The sequence below is a fragment of the Capronia coronata genome (assembly GCF_000585585.1).
Source record: "Capronia coronata CBS 617.96 chromosome Unknown acBCG-supercont1.3, whole genome shotgun sequence".
Classification (NCBI taxonomy): domain Eukaryota; kingdom Fungi; phylum Ascomycota; class Eurotiomycetes; order Chaetothyriales; family Herpotrichiellaceae; genus Capronia; species Capronia coronata.
Window position 1 is genome coordinate 818,568 of NW_006912895.1, and position 22,930 is coordinate 841,497.

At 53.8% G+C, this 22,930-nt stretch overlaps 9 protein-coding genes across 9 annotated transcripts; 3 read left to right on the top strand and 6 right to left on the bottom strand.

Annotated features, from left to right (window-relative positions):
* Positions 1 to 700: 700 nt before the first annotated feature.
* On the top strand, positions 701 to 3,440 carry A1O1_03591 (uncharacterized protein; the record flags this gene model as incomplete). Its single annotated transcript, XM_007724492.1, has 8 exons — positions 701 to 864; positions 934 to 1,076; positions 1,139 to 1,880; positions 2,015 to 2,231; positions 2,287 to 2,625; positions 2,682 to 2,813; positions 2,864 to 3,049; positions 3,108 to 3,440. The coding sequence occupies 8 exons, from the start codon at positions 701 to 703 to the stop codon at positions 3,438 to 3,440; spliced, it is 2,256 nt and encodes a 751-aa protein (XP_007722682.1).
* A 1,090-nt stretch (positions 3,441 to 4,530) lies between these two features.
* On the top strand, positions 4,531 to 6,402 carry A1O1_03592 (uncharacterized protein; the record flags this gene model as incomplete). Its single annotated transcript, XM_007724493.1, has 1 exon — positions 4,531 to 6,402. The coding sequence occupies one exon, from the start codon at positions 4,531 to 4,533 to the stop codon at positions 6,400 to 6,402; it is 1,872 nt and encodes a 623-aa protein (XP_007722683.1).
* Positions 6,403 to 8,067: 1,665 nt separating this feature from the next.
* On the top strand, positions 8,068 to 10,083 carry A1O1_03593 (carboxypeptidase D; the record flags this gene model as incomplete). The annotated part of the gene is made up of 6 exons (XM_007724494.1): positions 8,068 to 8,260; positions 8,339 to 8,509; positions 8,577 to 8,794; positions 8,858 to 8,981; positions 9,059 to 9,617; positions 9,756 to 10,083. 6 exons carry the CDS (start codon positions 8,068 to 8,070, stop codon positions 10,081 to 10,083), a joined length of 1,593 nt encoding a protein of 530 aa, XP_007722684.1.
* A 186-nt stretch (positions 10,084 to 10,269) lies between these two features.
* Positions 10,270 to 12,084, bottom strand: A1O1_03594 (succinyl-CoA:3-ketoacid-coenzyme A transferase; the record flags this gene model as incomplete). Its single annotated transcript, XM_007724495.1, has 2 exons — positions 10,270 to 11,651; positions 11,799 to 12,084. 2 exons carry the CDS (start codon positions 12,082 to 12,084, stop codon positions 10,270 to 10,272), a joined length of 1,668 nt encoding a protein of 555 aa, XP_007722685.1.
* A 384-nt stretch (positions 12,085 to 12,468) lies between these two features.
* On the bottom strand, positions 12,469 to 13,809 carry A1O1_03595 (uncharacterized protein; the record flags this gene model as incomplete). Its single annotated transcript, XM_007724496.1, has 2 exons — positions 12,469 to 13,043; positions 13,167 to 13,809. 2 exons carry the CDS (start codon positions 13,807 to 13,809, stop codon positions 12,469 to 12,471), a joined length of 1,218 nt encoding a protein of 405 aa, XP_007722686.1.
* A 665-nt stretch (positions 13,810 to 14,474) lies between these two features.
* On the bottom strand, positions 14,475 to 16,726 carry A1O1_03596 (uncharacterized protein; the record flags this gene model as incomplete). The annotated part of the gene is made up of 3 exons (XM_007724497.1): positions 14,475 to 14,989; positions 15,047 to 16,631; positions 16,697 to 16,726. The coding sequence occupies 3 exons, from the start codon at positions 16,724 to 16,726 to the stop codon at positions 14,475 to 14,477; spliced, it is 2,130 nt and encodes a 709-aa protein (XP_007722687.1).
* Positions 16,727 to 17,125: 399 nt separating this feature from the next.
* Positions 17,126 to 18,499, bottom strand: A1O1_03597 (uncharacterized protein; the record flags this gene model as incomplete). The annotated part of the gene is made up of 1 exon (XM_007724498.1): positions 17,126 to 18,499. The coding sequence occupies one exon, from the start codon at positions 18,497 to 18,499 to the stop codon at positions 17,126 to 17,128; it is 1,374 nt and encodes a 457-aa protein (XP_007722688.1).
* A 1,204-nt stretch (positions 18,500 to 19,703) lies between these two features.
* Positions 19,704 to 21,394, bottom strand: A1O1_03598 (uncharacterized protein; the record flags this gene model as incomplete). The annotated part of the gene is made up of 2 exons (XM_007724499.1): positions 19,704 to 21,111; positions 21,159 to 21,394. The coding sequence occupies 2 exons, from the start codon at positions 21,392 to 21,394 to the stop codon at positions 19,704 to 19,706; spliced, it is 1,644 nt and encodes a 547-aa protein (XP_007722689.1).
* Positions 21,395 to 21,675: 281 nt separating this feature from the next.
* Positions 21,676 to 22,654, bottom strand: A1O1_03599 (uncharacterized protein; the record flags this gene model as incomplete). Its single annotated transcript, XM_007724500.1, has 2 exons — positions 21,676 to 22,404; positions 22,466 to 22,654. 2 exons carry the CDS (start codon positions 22,652 to 22,654, stop codon positions 21,676 to 21,678), a joined length of 918 nt encoding a protein of 305 aa, XP_007722690.1.
* Between the last annotated feature and the right edge of the window lie 276 nt (positions 22,655 to 22,930).

Below are 22,930 nucleotides of genomic sequence, written 5' to 3' on the forward strand. Positions count from 1 at the left end.
TAGATGAGACCTCCGTCCTTGATTGTACTTGTAAGCCCGCACCAAAGACCAGAGCAGGCTCTGCGAGGCTTCTTAGGCTTACCAGGCGCTGTTGCAGGGGGTTAAGGGCTCCCTAGGCTGTATCATAGTGCATGGACTCACTCATTGTCACGCCGTATACCCGTTATTTGCACCCACCTGAACACGGTCTGATAGGGCGGTGGTAGCCTAAAGGAGACATAAGGAGCCTCCGCCCCACCGCTCCGGAGCCTATTAGGACCACTGTTAAGTACTAGAGCCTCCTGAGCTCAGAACTCACCCGGCATGGTCTAGATCTATTACGTATCTTGTCGTGCCCAGGTCAGCCCACTGAGAGCCTCCCAAGTTCATCTCCTTATCTTCGTCCGGCATGTGAACCTCGGGTTTTGGGGGGTTAATGACGGCTGGGATCAAGGACATTTCGCGCCCTTATCTTGCTGTACCATTATCTGTCGCTAACAGCAAACCAGCCCAGCATACCATATCAATCGTACGAACATACCCAACAGGGAAATCATAGACGGATCTTCTCATCCAGCAGCTGTCGCCTGTTGTTCGATTGCATATACAAAGAGTTCGCTTCTCAGTGAGAGCTATTACAGTCAATGCCCATGCCTAACTCTACCACCAACAAATTTTATCTTCTGTCCCATTCGAGGCAAGCTCGTGTGGCTACGTTGCAATGGCCGAGAAAACCGAAGGGCAGATGATCGATAGCAAGGCTGTCGGTCAGCCCCAGTTGACCACGGATGCCCGAGAATCAGAGGACATGAAGGATTACAACCTCGATGACAAGGAAGCAAGGGATGTGACCCAAGACGTGGAGAACGGATGGTCGGAAGACTCGTATGCCCCCCTTCTGCTTCTGTCGCCTGGTTCAAGTGCAAGTCTATAACAAGGCTGACATTGGCAAAGCCCCTACCCCGAAGTCCGAGCCAGTGTCCCTCCCATCGACGAGGACATTCCTGTCAACACCTTTCGGGCTTGGTTCCTCGGGGTGATCACGACCATGATCCTGACGGCCTTGAACCAGTTCTTCCAGCTGCACTCGCCCCCTAGTATGTTCCGGACTCGCCTCGTTCCCGCGCACAGGGACATGGTTAATGTATCTGAACCTCAGTCTTCTTATCCGCTTACCTTGCGATTCTGCTCTCGTTGCCGGTTGGACATTTCATGGCCCGTGTCCTGCCGGAAAAGCAATTCAATGTCTTTGGTTGGATCTTCACCTTGAATCCGGGTCCCTTCAACCGCAAGGAACACACGCTGATAGGTATCATGGCAATGTTGGTCACTGCCTTCGACAATGGCTCTCTCGCCTCCGATGTCTGGGTAGGGCTGCAGAATTTCCTGGGCATTCCCATCTCGGTTGGTTACAAGTTCATGTTTCTCCTGACCTCTCAGGCACTCAGCTTCGGAATGGCTGGTGCCTTCCATACATTCTTGGTCGAACCATCCTTTTGCGTCTGGCCATCGGCGCTGCCTACCTGCGCGATTCTTCATGGCTTCCACGACGGAAAATTCCAAAACATGGTCGCCAATGGCTGGAAGGTGTCTCGAATGCGATTCTTCTGGATCGTCTTCGGTATCGCCGGGCTGTACCAGTTTGTCCCCGGATACCTGTTCACGTCCCTCTCTACTTTTGCTTTTGTCACTTGGATCCGACCAAACAATGTCGTGATCAACCAGGTCTTTGGTGCCACGACGGGAATGGATCTAATTCCACTCACCTTTGACTGGAACCAGATCACCGGATATCTAACGTCTCCACTGGCAATCCCATATTGGGCCATCTGCAATGTCCTGGGGGGTGCGGTGTTCTTCTTGTGGATTCTGTCTCCCATCCTCCATTGGAAAAACGTCTGGTAAGGGATGTACATGCCATTCTCGTCTTCTGATACATTCGATAACACAGGTATGGATGCATGGCCCCGGGGCGTCTTTGGCTGACATTTTGTTGACGTCCATTGCGCGCAGGACTGTCTTACAACACTACAAGGGTCATGAACCCCGATTATAGCCTGAATGAACAGGCTTACCACGAATACTCTCCAGTCTTTCTATCAACAACCTCGGTGCTATCGTATGGGCTGGGCTTTGGATCCATCACTGCCATTCTTGTCCACACCTTCCTTGAGTATCGCGACACTATATGGGAGTCGTTCAGATACACTATCGGACGAGGAGAGGTCCCTAGGCGTGATGTGCACAACAAGGTACGATTCAATGCTCTCTTGGTGGAATAGATCGTTCATCTGACTTAACTGCCAGCTCATGGAACACTACAAACAAGTCCCTGGATGGTGGTATTTGATAATTCTGTTGGGAATGTATGGCATCTCGGTGGCATTCTGCTATGTCTACAACACTGGGCTGCCTTGGTACGGAGTGATCCTGGCGCTTGTGGTTAACGCCGTACTTCTGGTCCCTATCGGTCTCATGCAAGCCCTGTGTAACGTCTCTATCGACACCGGGTCCCTGGCTTCGCTGATTGCCGGTTATATCTGGCCCGGTAAATTGATGAACAACGTCGTCTTCAAGATTTTCCTTCTTGTGTCTACGTTCCAAGGCCTGGGGTATATTCGGGACATGAAGATTGCGCACTATATGGTACGACTGGACCGGTGAATGCGGGCGAAGACAAGAAACGCTGACTTGTGTGACAGAAAATTCCTCCTAGAACCACATTCGCGGCTCAGTGCTGCGGCATCATTGTTTCGTGGTTGACTCAAGTCGCAGTCAATCTTTGGGCCATTGGCAATGTCGAGGGAATTTGTACAGACTACTCAGACGTAAGTGTTTCTAGTGATGCCTTGGTGGCACAAGGTTCTAATGAGGTTGTTCACAGTTTGGATGCCCATTGGCAGCTGGATATGCGACAAATGCCACGTTCTGGGCTTTGATCGGTCCCAAAAGGCTCTTTGGCGACGGGTCCATGTATAAGTCAATCCTGTGGTTTCTTTTCATCGGCGCCCTCCTTCCAGTCTTTGTCTGGTATTTCAATCGCCGATTCCCCAACACTATCATGAAGAAGGTCAGTCCTGTGAGTTCCTTACCATGCAGCCTAAAGCATGCTGACTCCGTACCCTCAGGTTCATGTGCCCCTTATCTTCGCGTCCACATCGTCTATCCCGCCTGCTACAGCTTCCAACTACATGCTCTGGGGCATCATCGGTCTCATTTTCCAAGGATACATCAAGCAAAAGTACCGTGCATGGTGGACCAAGTACAATTTCATCCTGTCCGCCGCGCTGGACTCGGCTCTGGCGGTTGCCACTTTCTTCATATTTTTCTGCCTGACTTACCCGGGAGTGGTTTTGAACTGGTGGGGAAACACCATCGGCTCTACCACTGCCGATGCATTGGGAACGCCACTGAAGACGGTTCCGGAGGGCGGTCATTTTGGCCCCGACACCTGGAAATGAGAGTGAGATCGATGTGGTGCTTTATTAGTGGGTGCAAAGTCCTGGGCTTGGGTTGGTCCGTCAATCTTTGGGCTATCAACTCTCAATGCCTGGGACTTGGTGTGTCAAACAAAATCGCCGTGGTCCCGAATGATGGATGTAGTACTGTCGAAGAACTCCATGAGATGGATACATTTGGGTAGACTTGATCTCGCTTAGACACGCCAACCTTTCCTCCGCATGCCTAGACTTGTCAATTACAAAGCTCGAACACGATGCCATTTCAGGGTTCCGTGAAGCATAAGTATTCCAGAGAGAATACTCATCCACCTGACTCAGGTGTAGTATAGTTCTTGTATGCGTGGTACAGAACGTTCTGCGATCAATCTCCACGGAACACGCTCAGTAGATATGATTGGCTCCGTATCACCCAATAAAAAAAGACACGATGGGGTTGATTATATAGGCTAGTCTGCATTTGGACGGTCGTGGTGCCGCTTATTCCCCATTGCAGGCACACGAGAGCATTTGCCCGGTGCGATTGGCTTACAGTTTTGTCTCGGACTTCTTATCTTCACTTGTGCCGGACGTGGACTGGTTTTGTGGGTTCAAGATACTAGTATACTAGTGAAGGGCAACTTGACGCCATAATGATATATAATCCACCTCACCCCAGGTACTGCTCTGCTTTCCCCCCCGACCAGGCTCGGAAATGTCCCTGTCGACAATAGCCACCGCTGACTAGCTACTCCATTCGCCGGATAATTGACCGCCGGAAGACATTATCTACAGATAATTACATCAATGTCAGAGAAGCCTCGCCGAGTCCGGACCGTGGTATCTCGAAACCGGACAGGATGCGTCACCTGCAGAAGACGAAGGCTCAAGTGTGACGAGCAGAAGCCTCATTGTTTCAACGTACTCATCATCTCGCAGTCCTCCTTGTAGAGAACTCTTCCTAACGCTCGACTAGTGTTCTCGATCACATCTGACTTGCGAAGGATACGCACAAAAGATCTCCTTCAAGGACCAGACCACTCTTGTAGCCAATCGGGCAAATGGTCGAGATACGAAACGCAAACGACGACAAACTGGTAGTAAGTCGCCTGCCATGGATCGACCGACACCTCAGGCCCCGGCTTACACGCAGATCCTCACCGAAGCCAACACCAATACCGAAGACGAAAGCCGAATACAAGAGGTGTCGATGATCGATCAGCGCCCTCGTTCCAAGTTTGACTCAATCTCGATCGAAGCTCGTGCACCTGTTGCCGTTCCATTCATTCCCGAAATGTTGGATCCGATGCCTCAGGCGAACTACATGTCTGGTTTCGAGCCCGACAGGACCCAATTAGATCCCGAAGGCGCGGTTCCGTGGACATTTTCACTCGACGACATGCCCGACTTCTCAGCCGAGATGTGGGATGCTTTCACATTCCCACAGTCCCCGGGCGCGGATTTGATGATCAGTCAGACCTCTACACCAAGCAGCAGAGGCACCGACGAGTGCACAACCCAAGTCCTTGGCACGTTGGAACAGCCACAGGAGAGCCTGGGACCTCCAACCTTGTCACACACTTTTGTGTCTCTCAGCCAAGCCTTCCAATATCCCGAAGACATACTCTACTACCAGTTCTTGATGGACAGCGGGTCCTCGAGCCTGTCGAAGATCATCCCGGTGCTGGAAATCGTCAAGATCGATCATGTGTCACCATACTTTTACAATGCGGTGTTGGCGCTGTCGGCGTTGAGTCTGTCCAAGTCCAAAGAATACCGCCACGCCAGGTGCAAGGAACATGCCATGAATCACATGGCGCGTGCGATGGAGGGAGCCAACCAAGAGTTCTCCATCCAAAATGGCGAGAGAGCCGGAGACGGCGACAGAGGGTTCGAGATCGAAGTGCCAACGCCCGAGACGTTGGTGTCGTGGCTGGGCACGATGATGCTGCTGGCGAATTTCGAGCTGCAGCGAGGGGTGGTGCGGCAATGGCATTCGAGATTGCGTACGGCCGGCTCGTTCCTCAGCATTTACTTCCGCGCACTGGAGAAGAGACCGGCGGGGAAGCTCCTGATCCGGGCGTATGCCAGGATGTCGCTGCTGTTGGCCATCTACAACGACGACTTGTCGGTGACGATGACGTCGCTCATGAATCCAGGCCTAGTCGACCACCTGAGCAAGGTGCTCAGCGAGTCGCCCGAGCCACAGGACCGACTGTTGCCTCTGGTCAAGGAGATTGGGAAACTGGAGATCAACATCCGCCGGCAACCGGAGCTGGAGGAGAAGTGGGCGAGGAAACTGTCGAAACTCCTCGCAGCGTTGGACAAATGGCAGCATGGCCTGCCCGCCACCGAACTCCCCGTCGACACGGGTATCCAGGTTCCGACGAGCAGCGCAAGGGCCAACTCGGACAAGGGCATCGTCATCTCCCCGTTGTTGTTCCCCAAGTCTGCCGACCCGTGTACCTCGGCCATCAACTACGCCACTTTCCTGTGCACGCGCATGCGGGCCAAGACCAAGTTTGTGCTTGGGAAAGGACGAGTGTTCCCGGACGACGCCGAGCAGACCTCCTTCACCATCTGTCGGATCGCTGCAGGCCTGTCGCCTGCGGCGTGCGCGCGGGCAAACATCTACGGCCAGGGCATGCTGCCCGCGTTGTACGGGGCGTACGTGTGGACGATGAACGACCAGTTGCGCGAATGGATTTCGACTTGGTGGTCCGGCTACCGCACGCGGCGCGAGGGCATCTGGGATGTGGAGAAATCGCGCCGGTGTCTGGCTGTCTCGGACGTCATTTTGGCCCAACGGTCCATCTCCGAGTCTAATGTCATCATGTTCAAGATCCTCGAGGAACTCGAGGAGGAGCAGGACGATGAGGCTGGGGACGACGATACCGATGCAGAGCCCGTGGAGAAGCCGTTCCGCGTCGTCATCCACTCGCGGACCCCAGAGGGTTGGAGCACCGACTTTGCCATTGTTGAGTAACAGTACTATGGTGGTCCTCTGACAGATTGGAAATCTGTTTAGAGACAGTATCTAAACAGCTCTAGAGACTAGATACATCCACATTTCTCTAAAGAGAGTGGCGAGACTTGCTCAGATCCTACGAACGGCGAGAAAGGAGAATAGTTTGACCGAAAAAGTTGTTCTCCAAGGTTCACAGGCACTGGCTCCTTATGGTGTAAAACGGTCGAGTCACGGAGATCTATGGTATAGTACTGTCTGCACTATAAGTCCTCGGAGGCCTTGCGTTCCACGATCCCAACCACCGAGTTCCCTGCCACTGCAGGGCGAAGTCGCCTTGGTTGCTTGAGTGTAAGCTAACTTTGCCGAGGACGTCTTCAAGTTACCTACTACTATATAGGCAGACAAGTCTACTCTCCTCCTACCCGTATCTCACATCTTCTCGTTCCACCAACGTAAGATAAATCGACCCTACTACGTATCACGAACAGGTCCACGCTCGCTCAGGGTGCTAAACTCCCAGACCTGAAGTAGAGATAAAGGGGTTCGCGCGCGAGGCTGAAGGTGCATCTTGACGCGCAAGGCTGAATATGTGGGTCACAACTGACTCGCGAACCAAGCTTTACGCTATTGCTTATCTTGACCTGCCTTATGCTTTCAATGTCATCATGATACTACACAACTTACTACGTACTGTGCCAATCGACATTGTCCTTATCTTGCTGCAGAAAGCTCAACATCCCCACCCTGACGATGTAACGTAACGCATGATCGGTCCGATAAGCATTGCCTTCGACGGGAACGGGAAGCTGCCTCTCTCGTCCAGCTTTACTGCGTGTGCCTGGAGGGAAACATCTGAATCATCCCATAACCCGAAGCCTACGATGGAATCCTCTTCCAACTCGGCGCGGACACGGCTCAAAGTCCCCAACTGCCACATAAAGCTCAGTTGCCAGTTCAAGAATAAAGCCATCGGTGACGACTCGAAGAAATAGAGCTGTTGGACTGGACGGCTGGCTGCCTGCGCGGTTTTCATTAGTACTCACATCAGACTCTACCCCGCAATGTGTACGCCTGCTTGTCACTTCCGATTGGGATTGTCGGAGAGTCGCGGCAACGTAAAGCCGTTATCATGCCTCCGTCAACTGATCACTTGGTACAGTTCCTGGCGATATCCGAAGAACTAACTGTTTCGGACACTGGGACAAGATCGAGAAGCTTTCTAGGTAAGCCTCCGACGACAGCTGGGTAGCATCGCAGCTTCAATAGTTCCGGGCACCATATGTCCGTTCCCGCCACATGGCTTTCATTAGATCTTGATGTGTATGGCCCCTGCCTATCAACTGCGGTTCAACATGGAAGTCGGTGTCAATTGGGCCTCCCATTGAGCCGGTTCCTTGAGGCATGAAACCCTTGCCAGCATCTCAACTATTTGATCTAGAAAGACCCGCAATCCTGCATCGACTCCATGCCCACCTGCGCCAGGCCACACGCACGGCCAAGCAGTATTTGGCTAGCCAACTGGATCCCGTCTTCATGCTATCGCTTCCGTGGATTGTGGGACGGTGACCTGGAGACGATGTCATTGTGCATCTGGCTCAGCCGTATATCTAGGCAGCTTAGAGTTGCAACTCTACCTGGACTGCACTTCTTCCTATCCAAATTCGAGCTACCATCAAGGCCAAGATGAAGCTGCCAACTTGGAATTGGCTCACGCTTGTCGCCAGTCTTCTGTTGACTGTCGCATCAGGCAATCACCGTGATGTCTCCCATAGGAGAGGCTTCACTCCACAGGCACTGGAAGATCTCCGAGCCAGATCTCTCTATGGCCGAGACACTCCGGTTGCTGACCGCCTGTATTACACAAATGCCACCAAAGGTGAGTGTCAACAACGCTCTCACCTCCATGCGGGCGCTGCTAGACTCATCGTTGAAAGCTGACGAGGGTCCATATCAGAATACTTTGTGGAGTCACTACCGGATATCCCCAAAAGCTTCATGACCGAGATGTACAGCGGCATCATACCTGTGAACATGTCTGATGACAGCCGTGGCTTCTTCTATGTTTTCCAACCACGTGTTGGCCCGCCGGTCAAGGAGATTACCATCTGGTTTAATGGCGGACCGGGTAAGAAGGAAACCAACAAAGATTTTGTGATGGAGTAAGTTCCTTTACTGATTCTCTTCCAATACAGGCTGTAGCTCGCTCGAAGGCTTCTTCCAAGAGAACGGCCGGATCCAATGGAGCTGGGGTCAATATTCACCGCAGATCAATCCGTATTCCTGGGTCAACCTGACCAACATGCTCTGGGTGGAATACCCGATTGGCGTTGGTTTCTCTCCTGGGAACGCGACCGCGATCAACGAAGAAGAGCCAGCGGCCGAGTTTATCCAGTTCTTCAAGAACTTCCAGGTACGTGTGGCTAAAAGGGGTCTTCTCCATCGGCATGTCCACGAACTAACACGTGGCGTACAGACCATATTCAACATCAGCGACTACAAAATCTACGTGACCGGGGAAAGTTATGCAGGCAGATATGTGCCATATGTCGCCAATGCCATGCTCGACCAGAATGACACAACGCACTTCAATCTCTCAGGTAAGCTGACCCCAGGCGAGAATGTAATCTTGCAGGAATTCAGCAAGCTCACCAGCATCCTTTTGCCTTGACTGCAGGCGCGCTGGTGTACGATCCCTGCATTGGGTCCTTCGACTACGCAAACGCCCTCTCGGTGTATCCGTTCATCGAGCAGTACAACAACATTCTCGGCTTCAACCACTCATACGTCTCGTCACTTGCCGACCGAGACAAGAAGTGCGGCTATGCGGAGTACCGCAAAGAGTACATGCACTTCCCGCCCAATGCGACGCAGCCGCCTCTGTACCTCAACAGCACGGCCGATCCGGACTGCGACCTCTGGAACGAGGTCTACGACAACGCGTACGGAGTGAACCCGTGTTTCAACGTCTACGAGCCCAACCTGCAGTGTCCGCTGTTATCTGATCCCCTCGGATTCCCGAGCGACCTGATCTACTCGTATCCCGGGCTTCCACCGTATTTCAACCGCACCGATGTCAAGAAGGCAATGCATGCACCAGTGACGACCGATTGGGAACTCTGCACTGGCCCTGTCTTCGTTGCTGATGGTGGACCGGAGGATTACGGCGATCTGAGCGCGGATCCATTGCAGGGTGTGCTTCCTCGGGTCATTGAAGCCACGAACCGAGTTTTGATGTAAGTTGTTTTCGTTCTTTTCTTTTCTTCTCTTTGCTTTTCGGGTCTGTCCCGGTTTGTCTGCATATCTGCTCTCGACTCTGCTCTCGACTATTTGCGCAGACCGAGCTCAGGCTGACATTTCGGTTGGTCGTTCAGTTCCAACGGCGCTCTCGATCTCGAGATCCTCACCAACGGCACGATGCTTGCGATCCAGAACATGACGTGGAACGGCAAGCAAGGGTTCCAGAAGGCGCCGTCCAAGCCGATCGTGATCAAGATCGGCGACATTCAGTACGAGGAAGTCTTTGAGAGCAGTGGCCTGGGCGGGCTCGATAGCTACCAGGGCGTGATGGGCGTGCAGCACTTTGAACGTGGGCTAATGTGGGCCGAGACATATCTGAGCGGACACATGCAGCCACAGTTCCAGCCTCGAAGCAGTTTCCGTCACATGCAATGGCTTCTGGGGAGGACTGATGCATTGTGAAGCGGTCTTATATACTACTCTAAGCAAGCCCGAGAGAAACATAATGCAGCTGCTAGACCGCACTGGCTGGCTGTAGATTTAATCTCCTACGCTTAGAGCCTGACAACCAACCCCCCTTCGTTTCGACAGGAGTGCTTCGTTTTCAAATCCACCGTGGCCGTTTTGTTTGGAGCAGTGACCCTTTTTCTAGTCCATGGTTCCCAGATCCTCTGCAACGATGAACTTGGCACTAGTCTTCTCCCTGACCATATCGACCGAAACGCCCTCTGCGGTCTCAGTCAACAGCAGGCCCTTCCCACCGGTCCGATCGACCTGAAACACGGCGAGTTCCGTTATAATAGTAGAAACGACAGCCTTGCCGGTCAAGGGAAGATCGCACTCATCCACAATCTTGCTCCGCCCATCCCTATCGGTATGGTAGGTGCAGACGATGATCTTGGTCTTATCCGGATTGCTGACGAGATCCATGGCGCCGCCCATGCCGTTAAACGCCTTCCCCGGGATGATGTAATTGGCCAGATCACCAGTGGCGGAAACTTGTAGAGCACCGAGGAGCGAGACATCGACGTGGCCGCCGCGAATCATGCCGAACGACTCGGCCGAGTCGAAGGTCGACGCACCCGGAATCAACGTGACGGTCTCTTTGCCTGCGTTGACGGTGTCCGGATCGGCAGCCTCGCGGGACTCAGGGTACGCACCCATGCCAATGATGCCGTTTTCAGACTGCAGCCAGACCTTGGTGGCAGGCGGGAGGAACGAGGCTGCTAGGGTCGGAATCCCCACGCCCAGATTGACGTAGTATCCGTCCTTGAGCTCCTTTGCGGCCCGCTTGGCGATGCGGTTCCGCTTGACGGCTTCTTGGTTGTTGTCAGAAGCATTGGAGTCGGCACCGTCTTGTGAAGCGGATGGCGCGAGGACCAGTTTTTCGATATGTTTCTCCGACGTCGCGGGACAGATGCGATCGATGTAGATGCCCGGCAGGTCGATGTGGTCTGGGTCCAGGGCGCCGACGGGGACGATGTTCTCGGCCTCGACGATGGCCAGGTTGGCCGCCTTGGGCATGAGCACGCCGTACGCCTTGGTCGTGGTGCGGAAGATGCAGTTGCCGGCCTCGTCGGCCTTCCACGCCCGCACGATCGCCACGTCGCCCTTGAGCGCCGTTTCCATGAGATACGTGCGCCCGTCGAAGATGCGTGTTTCGCGCGGCCGCCCCGGCTCCACCACTTCGTGCTTGCCCGTCTGCGGGTCCTTGGGTCCGAGTTTGATCGGGATCCCGCCGGTCTCGATGAGCGTCCGGGCCCCCGTGGCCGTGAAGAAGGCCGGGATCCCTGCCCCAGCCGCGCGCAGCCGTTCGGCAATCGTGCCTTGTGGACAGAGCTCGATGGCGACTTGGCCGTCGTGGTACTGTTTCCCGAGAGGCTTGTTGTTGCCGATGAAGGAGACGATCATGCGCGACACCTGGCCTGTCGACGTCAATTTCGCTAGCCCCCACTCTCCCGCCCCGGCATTGTTCGAGACAACTGTCAGATCGCGTGTCCCTTTCTTGCGGATCGCGTCGATGAGTGTTTCTGTTTTGCGTGAGGACTGGTCAATATTGTAATGAATCCCACTGGCTAGTTGCCAGTGGCAAAGGGATAGGTTGCTTTTGGTGATGCTCTTGAAGGGAATCTGATTGACTTGATGCTTGTCCAGACAGAGATATATTCAAAACTCACCTGCTACTCCGCAGAGCCCAAACCCGGAACTCAGAATGGTGGTGCCATCCTTCAGATCCGCAATAGCTTCGTCGGCGCTGCTGAAGACCTTGGACGCACTTCGCTGCCTGGCCTCAGGCGCTTCCCTCAATCCTGAGCTGACACTGAACTCCCGTTTGTTGGCTGTCCGTCTCCTGGGCCACGACAATGCTGTCGCAACACCGACGAATCCATTGCAGGGGAGCTTACCCCGAGGCCTGACGAAAGGTGCCCTCTGAGAGCACGTCTCCAGCAGTACAACGGACATGGCGCCTAGATGTCTATGTATGTTTGATCTTATCCATCCTATATATACGTGATCGAAGGGCAAATGAGTTCATATGTAGTGGCCTCGGTAGGACGCCGGTAGGACGCCGACGGAGTCCCCGCTACGGCGATGTGATTGGTGGACCGGCCCTTTACCGGGAGGCGTCGGTGGTTTGTTTGGACGCCGACCGGAGAGACGATACTTACCACGTACCTAAGGTACCTTATATCTACTACTACCTCGATTCCAACAAGGATGGTTTGATGTGAACGATATCCCCACTGGAGATTTTATAGGTGAAGAAAATGTGACTTTTGTCTATTAGTATTTACTTAAAGGATTCTCGTGCAGCGAGAACCAAGATATGTCCTCGGTACACGTCCTTCAAAGAACATTCCTGACCACCTGTGCAAAAGTCATGTTCTTGCCATCGACGTCTTCGGCCGAGCGAGACTGGTACGTGCCGTCCCAGAACATGGCGCCCGCCAAATTCGGCAGATCCAGCTTCTTGGCCTGCTCGAGCAAGGACTTGTAAGTCTGCGGATCGACATAGCCGGCCTTCGGGGCCGAGTAGAAGGCGCGCGTGCCAATGAGGAGTCGGGGATACGTGATGTCGTTGTTGATGGTCTGGAATTTGCCTTTGGGCACGGTACATCTCTGGGCATCGCCGGAGCCGGTACATTTGAGCTTTCGGCCGTCCAACAACAGCTTCGACCAGGCCTGCAGAGCGTCGAGGAACCCCTGGCCACTGCCGAGTTGGCATGCCTGGGCGTTGTAGAACTGGACGTTCCAGAAGTCGACGTCGTTGATCAGTTTGGCCACTGGAGTCTCTGGATCGGGTAGGGCACAGATGGGCGCGGCGCTGATGTAGTACGACTTGGACTTGTCCTTCTTCAGCTGTTTGCGGAGCGACGAGACCATTTTCGGCAGGTATTTGGCGTTGGTTGCGTTCTCGTTGTCTAGTGAGAGATTGTGTTAGCACTCTGTCTCCAAACAGGAACATCCCAGGGACAACTAGTCCATGCTAAGCAGGAGCGGAAGACCACTTCATCCCAGCAGACGGGGGAAGGGGAACGACTTACCCAAGTCGAAGCCGTCGAGGACCACGTTCCCAAACGGCCGCAGAGGCTTGACTTTGGAATCCGTCCCGCCCAGAAACATGTTCCATAGCATCTTGGCCACCTTGGATGCCGCCTTGGAACTCGGGATGTAGAGGTCGCCGCTGGCCGATCCGGCACTGATCAGGACTTTCTTGCCCTGCTTTTGGCAACTGGCAATCTCGTCGGCGAACCCACCGCTCACACAGTCCAACAGATCCGGTTGTCCGGCGTCCACCTGGGCGGCAGACGCCTCGAAGCAGATGGTGTTGAAGTCCATGGTTATGCTGATGTCTTTGGTGTCGTCGGTCGAGTTGTAGAAGCTCTTGATGAAGCCCAGCAGCACCACGTCTATCGAGTCGTCACTGCAGACCTGGGTGAGCGACACGTTGGCCGTGATGTTGCTCTGGCCGTAGTAGACGATGTTGAGGTCGCTCGCAAGAGCATCGAAGTGGTACGAGGCTCTGCGATTGATGCTGGAGGGAGACTGTCCCTCGTGGTGAATCAGTGCTCCTTCACGGCCATCCTCGAGAGACGCGGATGAGTCCTTGATGGTGCCAATGCTCCCATCGCAGCGCGCAGGCAGTGCCGAGAGCAGACACAGAATCAAAGAGAACAGCGCAACCATATTTGTCGAACATGCCATGGTTGGTCAGAGTCGGAATGAGCGCGGTGAGAAACCATGGTACAATTGACTTCGCTTTTCTATTGTTCAAGTTCAAAATTCTGGACATGATCGCTTTTCATCGTCGTCGTCATCATCAGGCTCACGGACTCATCCAGGTCTCAGGTACATTGACTGCATCTGGGGACAATATTGATGTAAGAGTTGAACTCTTGGTCAGTGCGGTCGACTATCGACCGTTAAGGCGTCTATCGCCGTCAAGTTGAACGTCAGAACGTCAGAACGCACGGTCTCATCACAGCATCGCCCAGAAGACTCGCCTGGACAGTGAAAGCCCTCGCCACATCATTGAATGCATGAAATGGATTCTTGTACGGCGGTAGAGTTCGATTCCAGCAAATCCTTCTCTCATTTGATTTGTGGGCCGTCAAAACATGCTTCCTTTCACTTCCGTGTCTCCAGGTCGACGACCATTCTCAGTAACATTCTAGAATACTGCGACGCCGCAGTCGAGACGTCCATCTATTGCAATGCGGCTGAACAAATGCAATGCCTCCTTTTAGTCGCCCGTGGGTGTGCCACAGATCGCATCCATCAGTCAATCACAACCACAATCGTGTTGCACGCCCAGAAGCAGATAGATATACACATTGTCCCTAAAGGCCTCCCTAAATAGAACAGTCATGGATCCCCGTCGGTCCCAATTCGTTATACTCACTCCTGGTGAGGAATCCCTTGCTATTTCCTTGGTCGACAATGAACACCACCTTCGCCGCCACCTGCGCTCCCAAGAAACCCGCCTCTTCCATGCCATGCACGCTCGGGTCCTTCCATTCGGGGAAGTAATCGGGAGCCTTGACCATCTTGATGGAAGTTGGGGTTTGGCTGAAACCTCGATGTGTATGATGCATGCCAGGATCCATGACGGACCCAGGCTGAGGGACTTGCAGATGCTGATTAGGCTGCATCATGTTCTTTGTCGCCGCTACCAAGAGAGGATTGACGCCGTGGCCGCCCGGCTGGTGTAGAGAGTGGCCGCCTTGTCCGGGAATGGGGGTGTTCGTGCCAGGCGTGGCGATGGGTGTAGTGAAATTCGACGGTAGCTCGGACGTGAAAATGGTGGCCGTCGAAGGCGAGAGGACGTATCTGGCATGGAGAACGGACAGTAAAGCTGGAGTGAACCCTAGAATAAATGAGCACAAGGCACTCCACACGTAACACACGTAGACTTCGGACATACCTCTGATGCGACTGCCGTTGCCCAAGATGATCACGTTCTCCCACAACGTCGACCTCTGCGCCATGTCGGGCACGCTCAGAACAGTGTGATGCATCGCCTCCGCTATCGTATCAATGATCCCCTCGCCGACGCCGGGAAGTGGTGTCGCCGCCATGAATCGCTCCACGCCCACCTCGATCTCGCGTTTTCGCTTTCGGCTTTTCTGCTCTCCTTCGGCGGGGTCCGAATCCTCCTCGGGAAGGAGTTCCACATACGTAAACGACGCACGCTCCTTATCCGAATTTCTAAGCCTGAGTGCCTTGGGGCCGTCAGCTGCACTCTTTTTGGCTGCCGCCTTCTCCGCCTTCTCCTTTTCACGCTTGGCCAGCAGTTCAGCCGCGTTGTCTCGGGCAACGATGGCGGCGACGTCAAGGACGCCATCGTTCTCTTCTTCGTTGCCGTTGACACCCTCTTCACCGACCATGGTGTCTACACCAGGGCCTCTCGGCGCCTGGCCAGGTCTCAGGCCATCACCATCCTTGGCATTGACTCCTGAATCCAATGCACCGGTAGAAGCGGCAGCGGCAGGGTTAGGCGCCACACCATTAGCAGTGCCCCGGGGAAATTCCACTCCAGCGGGGAGGATCTCGCAAATTTGGCTCCTCTTCAGTTGCTCGGCCATTTCCTCAGTAAACCCCTCACCCTCCAGTACTTGCTGCAGTCGCTTGGTCATTGCATGACCTCCACAGTCAGGTATGGCAATGCCACGACCTATGTCGTTCACTTGGAATTCTGTTACTGCCGTCACGTCGCACTTGCCGTGGCCGACGTCGACCACCAATGCGGTGGGAACACCGTAGGCATAACAGGCCGTCAAGGCGGCATCCATGAGACAAAAGGCAGGAACCTTCCAGGTCTCGAAGACAAACTGAGTAATCCTCTCCTGGTCTCGACTAGTCCAGCACGGCTGTGCCACGAACAGCACCGGCATGTGGAAGGGGGGAGACATCATGTTGTAGATGTGTGACAGGAGAGCGAAGAAACAGGACCAGTTCTCTATTCGACCTTCTCGGATGGGATAAACAGCACCCTCGGTGGACCATAGATCGTCCTCGAACGTTGCCGTTGTCTCATCTTCTGCATCTTGTGGAGCATCTTGCGGCGCATCTTGCTGTGCTGGTTCTGGTTGAGACACATCCGTAGGCGGGGCTTCTGAGACTGTATCTGTTGCTGTTGCTGTTGCTGTTTCTGTTGCGGTTGCGGTTGCCGTCGCTGTTGCCGTCGTAGTCTCCTCTGCTGCTGGAGCTTCTTTCATCTCAACATCTTCAGAGGCAGCCGGCTTCGCATCGGCTTGTTCGGGTTCGGTGCCGGGCAGTTCGCCGGTGGCTTGTTGTCCATTTGGTTGGTCGGCGGTGACAGGGTCTCCGTTACTCGTAGGCTCAGTAGGCTTAGTGATCAAGGTTGATTTGGAGCGAATTCTGACAGGGTCCCATTCGTCAGGCTTAGGTCCTGGGAACATGCGAGTGGGAAAGCGAAATCGAGGAGGAGTGAAGGACTCGGGAAGCCCCAGTTGCGCAGCAGTGATCTGCGAACCGGGCGCAATGATCTGAGAAGTTGCGCGGTTAATACAGATTGCGCAGTCAGAGAGCATGGGGTGCGGGTATTACTTACGAGCACATGCTCATCCTTGAAAGGTGGCATTGATGCGTGGTCGCGCAATGCTCAGCGCTGCGGGAATCGATCTTGCACTTGCGTTTCCCTTCACTGCGACATTGATGCTTCGGCGTCGCGTTTCACGTTCAACTCGATTGCACGCGCGATACAAATTCTGGCCAAGATGGTCCTCACGTGATATTGTTACATAATCTAGATCATGTGACCAGTAGATACCTACTAACTCTGTGGTACATACGCTCCAACCCCTCTGGTATGGAATCGACACCGGTGCGCGGTGGGCAACTGGCAGTGCTGTCGGCCGTCAGAATATCAAACCACGAGGCCTTCCGTCTAATTCGCCGCGTAGGATTAAAAAGAAATGAGGAAAAAATGGTCGTCATCAAACCCCTTTTGGATTGTTCATCTATCAAAAGTATGGCCAATTTAGTGCACTTCCTGTGCTGGCACCCAACCCTCCGTTCTAGTAATTTTACAATTGGATTTCCCGTCCATGCCTTGTCCTTGCCAGAGCTGAGAGCTCCTGGCCACGGCGCCATAGTCAACGCCAGCCATAACCTCCCCTTCCGAGACTCCCTCCCGGCTTGTCCAGACCTGGCGTCGGATCTTCCGGTGCTCTCTTTCCAGCCTCAAGATCACCCACTTAATGGTCATCAGACTCGACCAAGTCCATCGACGGTCAGGATCTTCGGCGAAACCATCTTCGCTAACCACTTGCTGCAAAGCCCGGTCTGTCGCTGCCAGCAATAGGCGCGCCATGTGTGGGCTGCATGCGAGTAGTCGGCTCAGGAGTTTCATGCGGAAGACCGCTGGCCTGGTCGATGTCGAAGGCATCGAAATCAAAGAATGAATTAGTGGGAAGTTGGTCAGGATGGAGGAGAAATCCTGTTCCGTCGAGGTCATTGACAATCGCTGAGCCAAGATCTGGAAGAGGTTGCAGAGTGGCAAGAGCGTTGTCGCTGAGAAGGTTTGAAATATCGTCAAGGTCTGGAAGACTTGTAGGAGGTAATTGAGACCAAGGTTGGCCTTCTGACTGGATGGAACTTCCGGCAGCTTGATAGCCCAGGTCTCCGGTTGACACTGCAGGTCACACAATATCGCAGCAGGATATTGTGCCAAGCCGGAGACGGCTGGGAAGCTTTGGAAGGTTGCCATCGAGTCAGATGGTTCAGCCTCGGAATGTTCGTTGATCAGGTTGAGTTGGGGTGCCAGGACTGGTGACTCATGTTTGACAGGAGTGGTCATGTCGGATTGAACAAGTGTGGGGTGGTTGGACTCGAGGTCAGTGGTGTCGTAGGAAGATGGAGTAAATGGCGAAGGTGCTGAGTCGACCTTTTGATCGAATAGAGATGACACGGCATCAAAATTCGTGGCGGCCGGCTCGGCGGCCACTGGAGGAGGGAAGTCCTCTTGGACGCCGAACCTTGACTGATACCGCCCCAGGAGTTCTCGAAGCGCGGCATTCTCTCTCTCAATCCGAATCTGCCGCTGTTCGAGTTCGGCCACAGCTGCTTTTTGACGCTGTCGAGACTTGTCGGCGGCTCTTCTATTTCGGAGGATTCGTTCGTTCTTCCTCTGTTCCTTCTCCTCGGCTGTCTTGGCTCGCTTTCGTGGAGGAAGGATCTGTTTGATCTCCGGCACAGGCTGACCCCAGGCCTTCCGCTTCTTCTTGGAGGGTTGGTCTGCGGGTGGTTGGCTAGACTCCATATCATCGGACATGGGAGGGGGAGTCGGGTAGGTTTCCTCGTAGCCGGACATGCTCAGAGACGCAGGATCGACAACGTTGGGTGAAGAAGCCATGGTGGCCCGTGGCAGGTAGCTGTCTGATGGGATGGAAGCGGATGGAATAGATGACAAGAGTGTAGGCGTGAGTGGGAGTGTGGTTGGATTTATGGGAGGTCAAATTGACCACGTATCCTCAAGGCGGACGCATGGTGATCAGGCAGCACCGTTGGATGGAAAGTGGATATCAATCATACGCGGGCAGAGAAGAGGACAACTCAAGATGTCTGTGTGAAATGAGAGAAGTGTGAGCAGCAAGTCGAGCGTGGAGTGGAAGGGGGGTGGCAGGCAGATGGAATTAAATAAAGGCCAGAGTGTCCGATTCAGGGGGAAGTCCAGGCCAAGGAATCCACCAACTGCGCAGTCCGAGTCCAAGTCTCTCGCCATCGACGACGTGCCGCCCCTGCGCTTGATGGTGACAAGGCAATAGAGTCTCACATTCTGACCCACGCTTATCCATCAGCTCCTATCTCTGCCCACCAATCTCCATCACCTCTGGTATCCTCAGGTGTCCTCAGGCAGCCTGTCCCACTGTCGCCATCGCGTCCAACCCATACCACCCCTTGCTTCCGGCTTCGCTGCGCTTCTCTCCTCCGCATTCAGCTCAGCCTCACACTCGTCAGCTGCATTTGTGTATCTCCACTGGTTCCACTGTTCCTTGCCGATGAGATACCCTTTTGTGCCGTGGCGACGTACACTTGTAGCACATCAACCTGCCAATGATGCAGGGGGTGGCTCCTTACAAGAAAGAGCAGAGCAGTGCAGTGGTTGAATGATACCGGTGCTGTCAGGTCTGGAAGAGATCGAGGACCCCGATACCCGCAAGTCGCGATCGATCCAGCAGCTCAGATTCTGTCTGTTCGTAGTAGAAGCTGACTGCACTGCAGTCTTACGCGCAGCAGCAGCTGTAGGTTTAAGGATGGACAGCTACAACGGCGATGTCCTGCTGATAAGATACATGATGAGTTGTCCGTTACTATTCCTACATGCATTGTAGAAGGGGTATCTCGCTATGCTACAAACAATTTTTTGACGCGCCATGTCAGCCCTGCTCATCTAGTCGTAGCCATGCCGGTGACATTGCCCGTTGTGCCAGCGCCATGTCCTGCTATTTTCGGGGCTTCACATTCCGCCCATGGCTGTATCACGTTGGCTCCCCGTAAAGTGCGGTCTCTCAATACCTTGCACGACGCAAGAGCTGCACCCGGTGGTGCCACTTGAGTTAGCCGTGCTGGGGATTGACCTGGGCGGCATTCAACACTCGCTTCTTCATCCACTCTGGATCATTGTACAACTTTTCTTGGTAAATCTCGTCCACCAGGTCATTCACCATGTCCTCGACAATCTGCTCTTGATACCGTATGCCAATAGGGCGAGCATCCGGATGTTGGGGCCCGTCCTGACTGTATCCGTACCACCATGGCCCGTCAAATTTGCACTCAACCGCACCGCCTGTGTAATGACTAATCGCAGGGTAGTACCCCAGCAAGCCATCATCCACGTCGCCGTGACCGGTGACAGCGCGACTGCCTTTCTCGATGGATGATGCTGGTGGTAGGAAAGCAAACAGATGTTCCCAAATGACTCCGTGGTATTTCCCGTTCACCCAAAGTTCGATCTTGCTTCCTGGTAGCGTACGCAGATGCGGCAGTTCGTGGTTGGGGTGGGGGTCAGTAAGAAGATCATATTTCTTACCAGTCTCCGGGTTGACGGATTTGTTCTTTGAGTTTAGTGTTGGCCGACTCAGGTCGTGGTTGGGAGTGTACTCTGGACTTTCAAAATAAGTCATCCCCCTGTGAAGGAACGGGTTGCGATCGCGGATAATGTCATGGTCCGACGGAACAGCACAGCCAGCAACGGGCTGTAATTCGCTCCGGATGGCGCTGCGAGTATGTAACTTCTTGCTTGTCTCTTCCTTGCCTTTCCCAAGTTCGCCGTCTTTCGATTTGGGCCCGCTCTTAGCGGCCTTCTTGCCCACCCCTGACTTCTTTTTGACGATGGCAGGGCCGCATTTGAGATCTGGGTATTCTGCGGGATTGAACGTGCCCTCGACGACTTTCTTGTGCACCTCTAGCGACGGGAGAGTGATCATCAATCCGACAACATCTCCCGGTGAAAGGTCTTCGGGATCGGTGGCACCTTCGCCCTGCACGTGGTACATCAGGGTGTTGAATCGAACACTGCCATACTCCCTCGACCTGCCGCTTCGAAGGACGACGGCATAGCTGTATGCGTTCCCTCCCATATTCTCACTCCAGTGATGTTCCCGCCTGCAGAATCCAACTCGTAGCCCACCTCGATTCGTGGCGGTCCGGTCGGGGTTTTGAGTATCCGCAAGAGCACGAGTTGGAGGCTCTCTGCCCGGGGGTGCTATGCTGATGACCTTTGCCTCGAAAAAGAACTTGCCTTCTCTCGCAAAGACATTTGCTCTTGTAGTGTAACTGCCGAACTCTCCACTCTTGCCTAGCATGTCTTTGGTGAAGGTGTTCTTTAGACCCTCCACTCCACATTGGGGATGGTTCTCGTCGCTGAGGCGGGCATATCGAGGAGGAGCCTCATCGGCATGGAAGTAGTAGGTGTCGGGATCTCGTTTCGCGCGTACATAGTATCGCTTTTCTTTGCTCTCGACACTGGCCGGATTAGCTCGACTTCCTACCCAACGATGAATCATGCATACTGTGTTCCCAGGGAGTAGAAATCGATCTTGTCACCATTAGGTGCTACTTTCGTGTGATCATAGATTTTGGGCACCTCCTTCTGGTCTTGAAAGAATTTCGGATCGTTGGGCGCAATGTAGGTTGGTAGTATAACCGTCTTCTCGTCCTCGTATCTGTCTATCTTGGCCGATACTTGTTCTTTGACCTTTTCGCTGGGCTTCTTCTCTCGGTGCCCACGGCCAGATGTCTCGTCCATGCCGGGCTTTGGATGACATGAAGCGAAGTCGCCACGTCTATTTCCTTGCGTCAAAGAAAGTGAAAGTTACAAGAGACGCGCAGGAAAATGCGCGATCGCGGCACCGGCAAAAGTTCGGATGATTATTATTCCCGGATGCGTGTTCGACGACAAGGCTGTGGTTAGGTCTACAGATTCAAGACATGACATGTATTCAGAAGAGACATTGCTTCTTGTATTCACCCAACTCGTCGGACACATCCAATTCGACAGCACCGAACGATCACTCCGCCAGGCTGCTCTTATCCCCCGGTCAGCCAGCCTCGAAGGAGTCTGCAAGCCGCCACAATGTCACCCACGGGACCAGTTTCTCTACCCAAGCCTAGCAAGCTCAATACCCAACCTTCCACAAGCCACCTTGCCAGCACGCCAGACACTGCAATTCCCGTTGCAACGATGTAGCCACAATTGAGCAAAACCAGCAAAGCCTCGATGTTGTTGAGGAGAACTGCCCAGCCAACGTAATTGGTGGCCCTGAATGCGAACCCAAACGAGTCGCCTCCCCTCGCTTCAGTGGGCCATATGACGAGTAAGATAGGAAACAGCTTTGTGCAGCTTGACACCAGCAGTGCTGTGCTAATTGCACTAGGGCTGGCATAATTTGCTGTCAAGCCGGGCGAATATGGTGTGGTCTCTGCTGTCGAAGCCGAGACGGGTGATTTATTGTCGTTGCGGTCACCCTGTTCTCGTGTATGAGCTAGCAGGGCTCGTACGAGCATGCGGATGGTCCCATGCTGGGCGAGTGTCGCAAGAACATTCATGGTGAGGAAGAATAGATATTGCGTAAGGATAGGCATTTCGCTGAGCTTGGAGGCACATTCGGCACCACCTGCTGCGGCACTTGTTCTCTCGATCCTGGCCCAAGTGATATAGACATCAAATAGCACTAGCAAGATTCCCAAGCGTAGAATGCTGGGATCAAATTTGTCGTCGGAACGGCCAAGTCTATTGAACAATAGGTGACGGTAGACCTGGACTGCTATCAGATCCACGCCTTCCCCAGGCCAGACCGCACATAGCTGCAACACGTACTTGAGGTTTGATCAAGACCAGATCAATAAACAGCACGACAAAATCGTGCTCGACATATTTGTCGGCAAAGCGTTTGCAGTTGGGACATTGAGTGAGCCGAACGCCTTTCCCAAGGGTCCTATCGTCGGCTTTGCTGTAAACGGTGTACAGGTTTTTGACGGGAGTGCTGCATGTGATGCATATCGGCATACCTGTCTTGTGAATGCAGCCAGGATCACTTCTTGAAGTTAAGAGACCTGCAGGTCGTTGTCGAACTGCAAGGGATGGGATGCAATGATGGGTGAAAATGAGGCGCGGAATGGAGCCTTGGGGGTTGCTGATATATGCGCTATGCAAAAGAATGTTTCACCGCACTCTAGGCCCGTCGAGTACAGCGGACCATTCAACGAACAAGCGCAAGGATGCAAAATCCACCAAGGACAACTGCTTGCTGTCTATCTACGTACCTCTACCATGTACCTACCT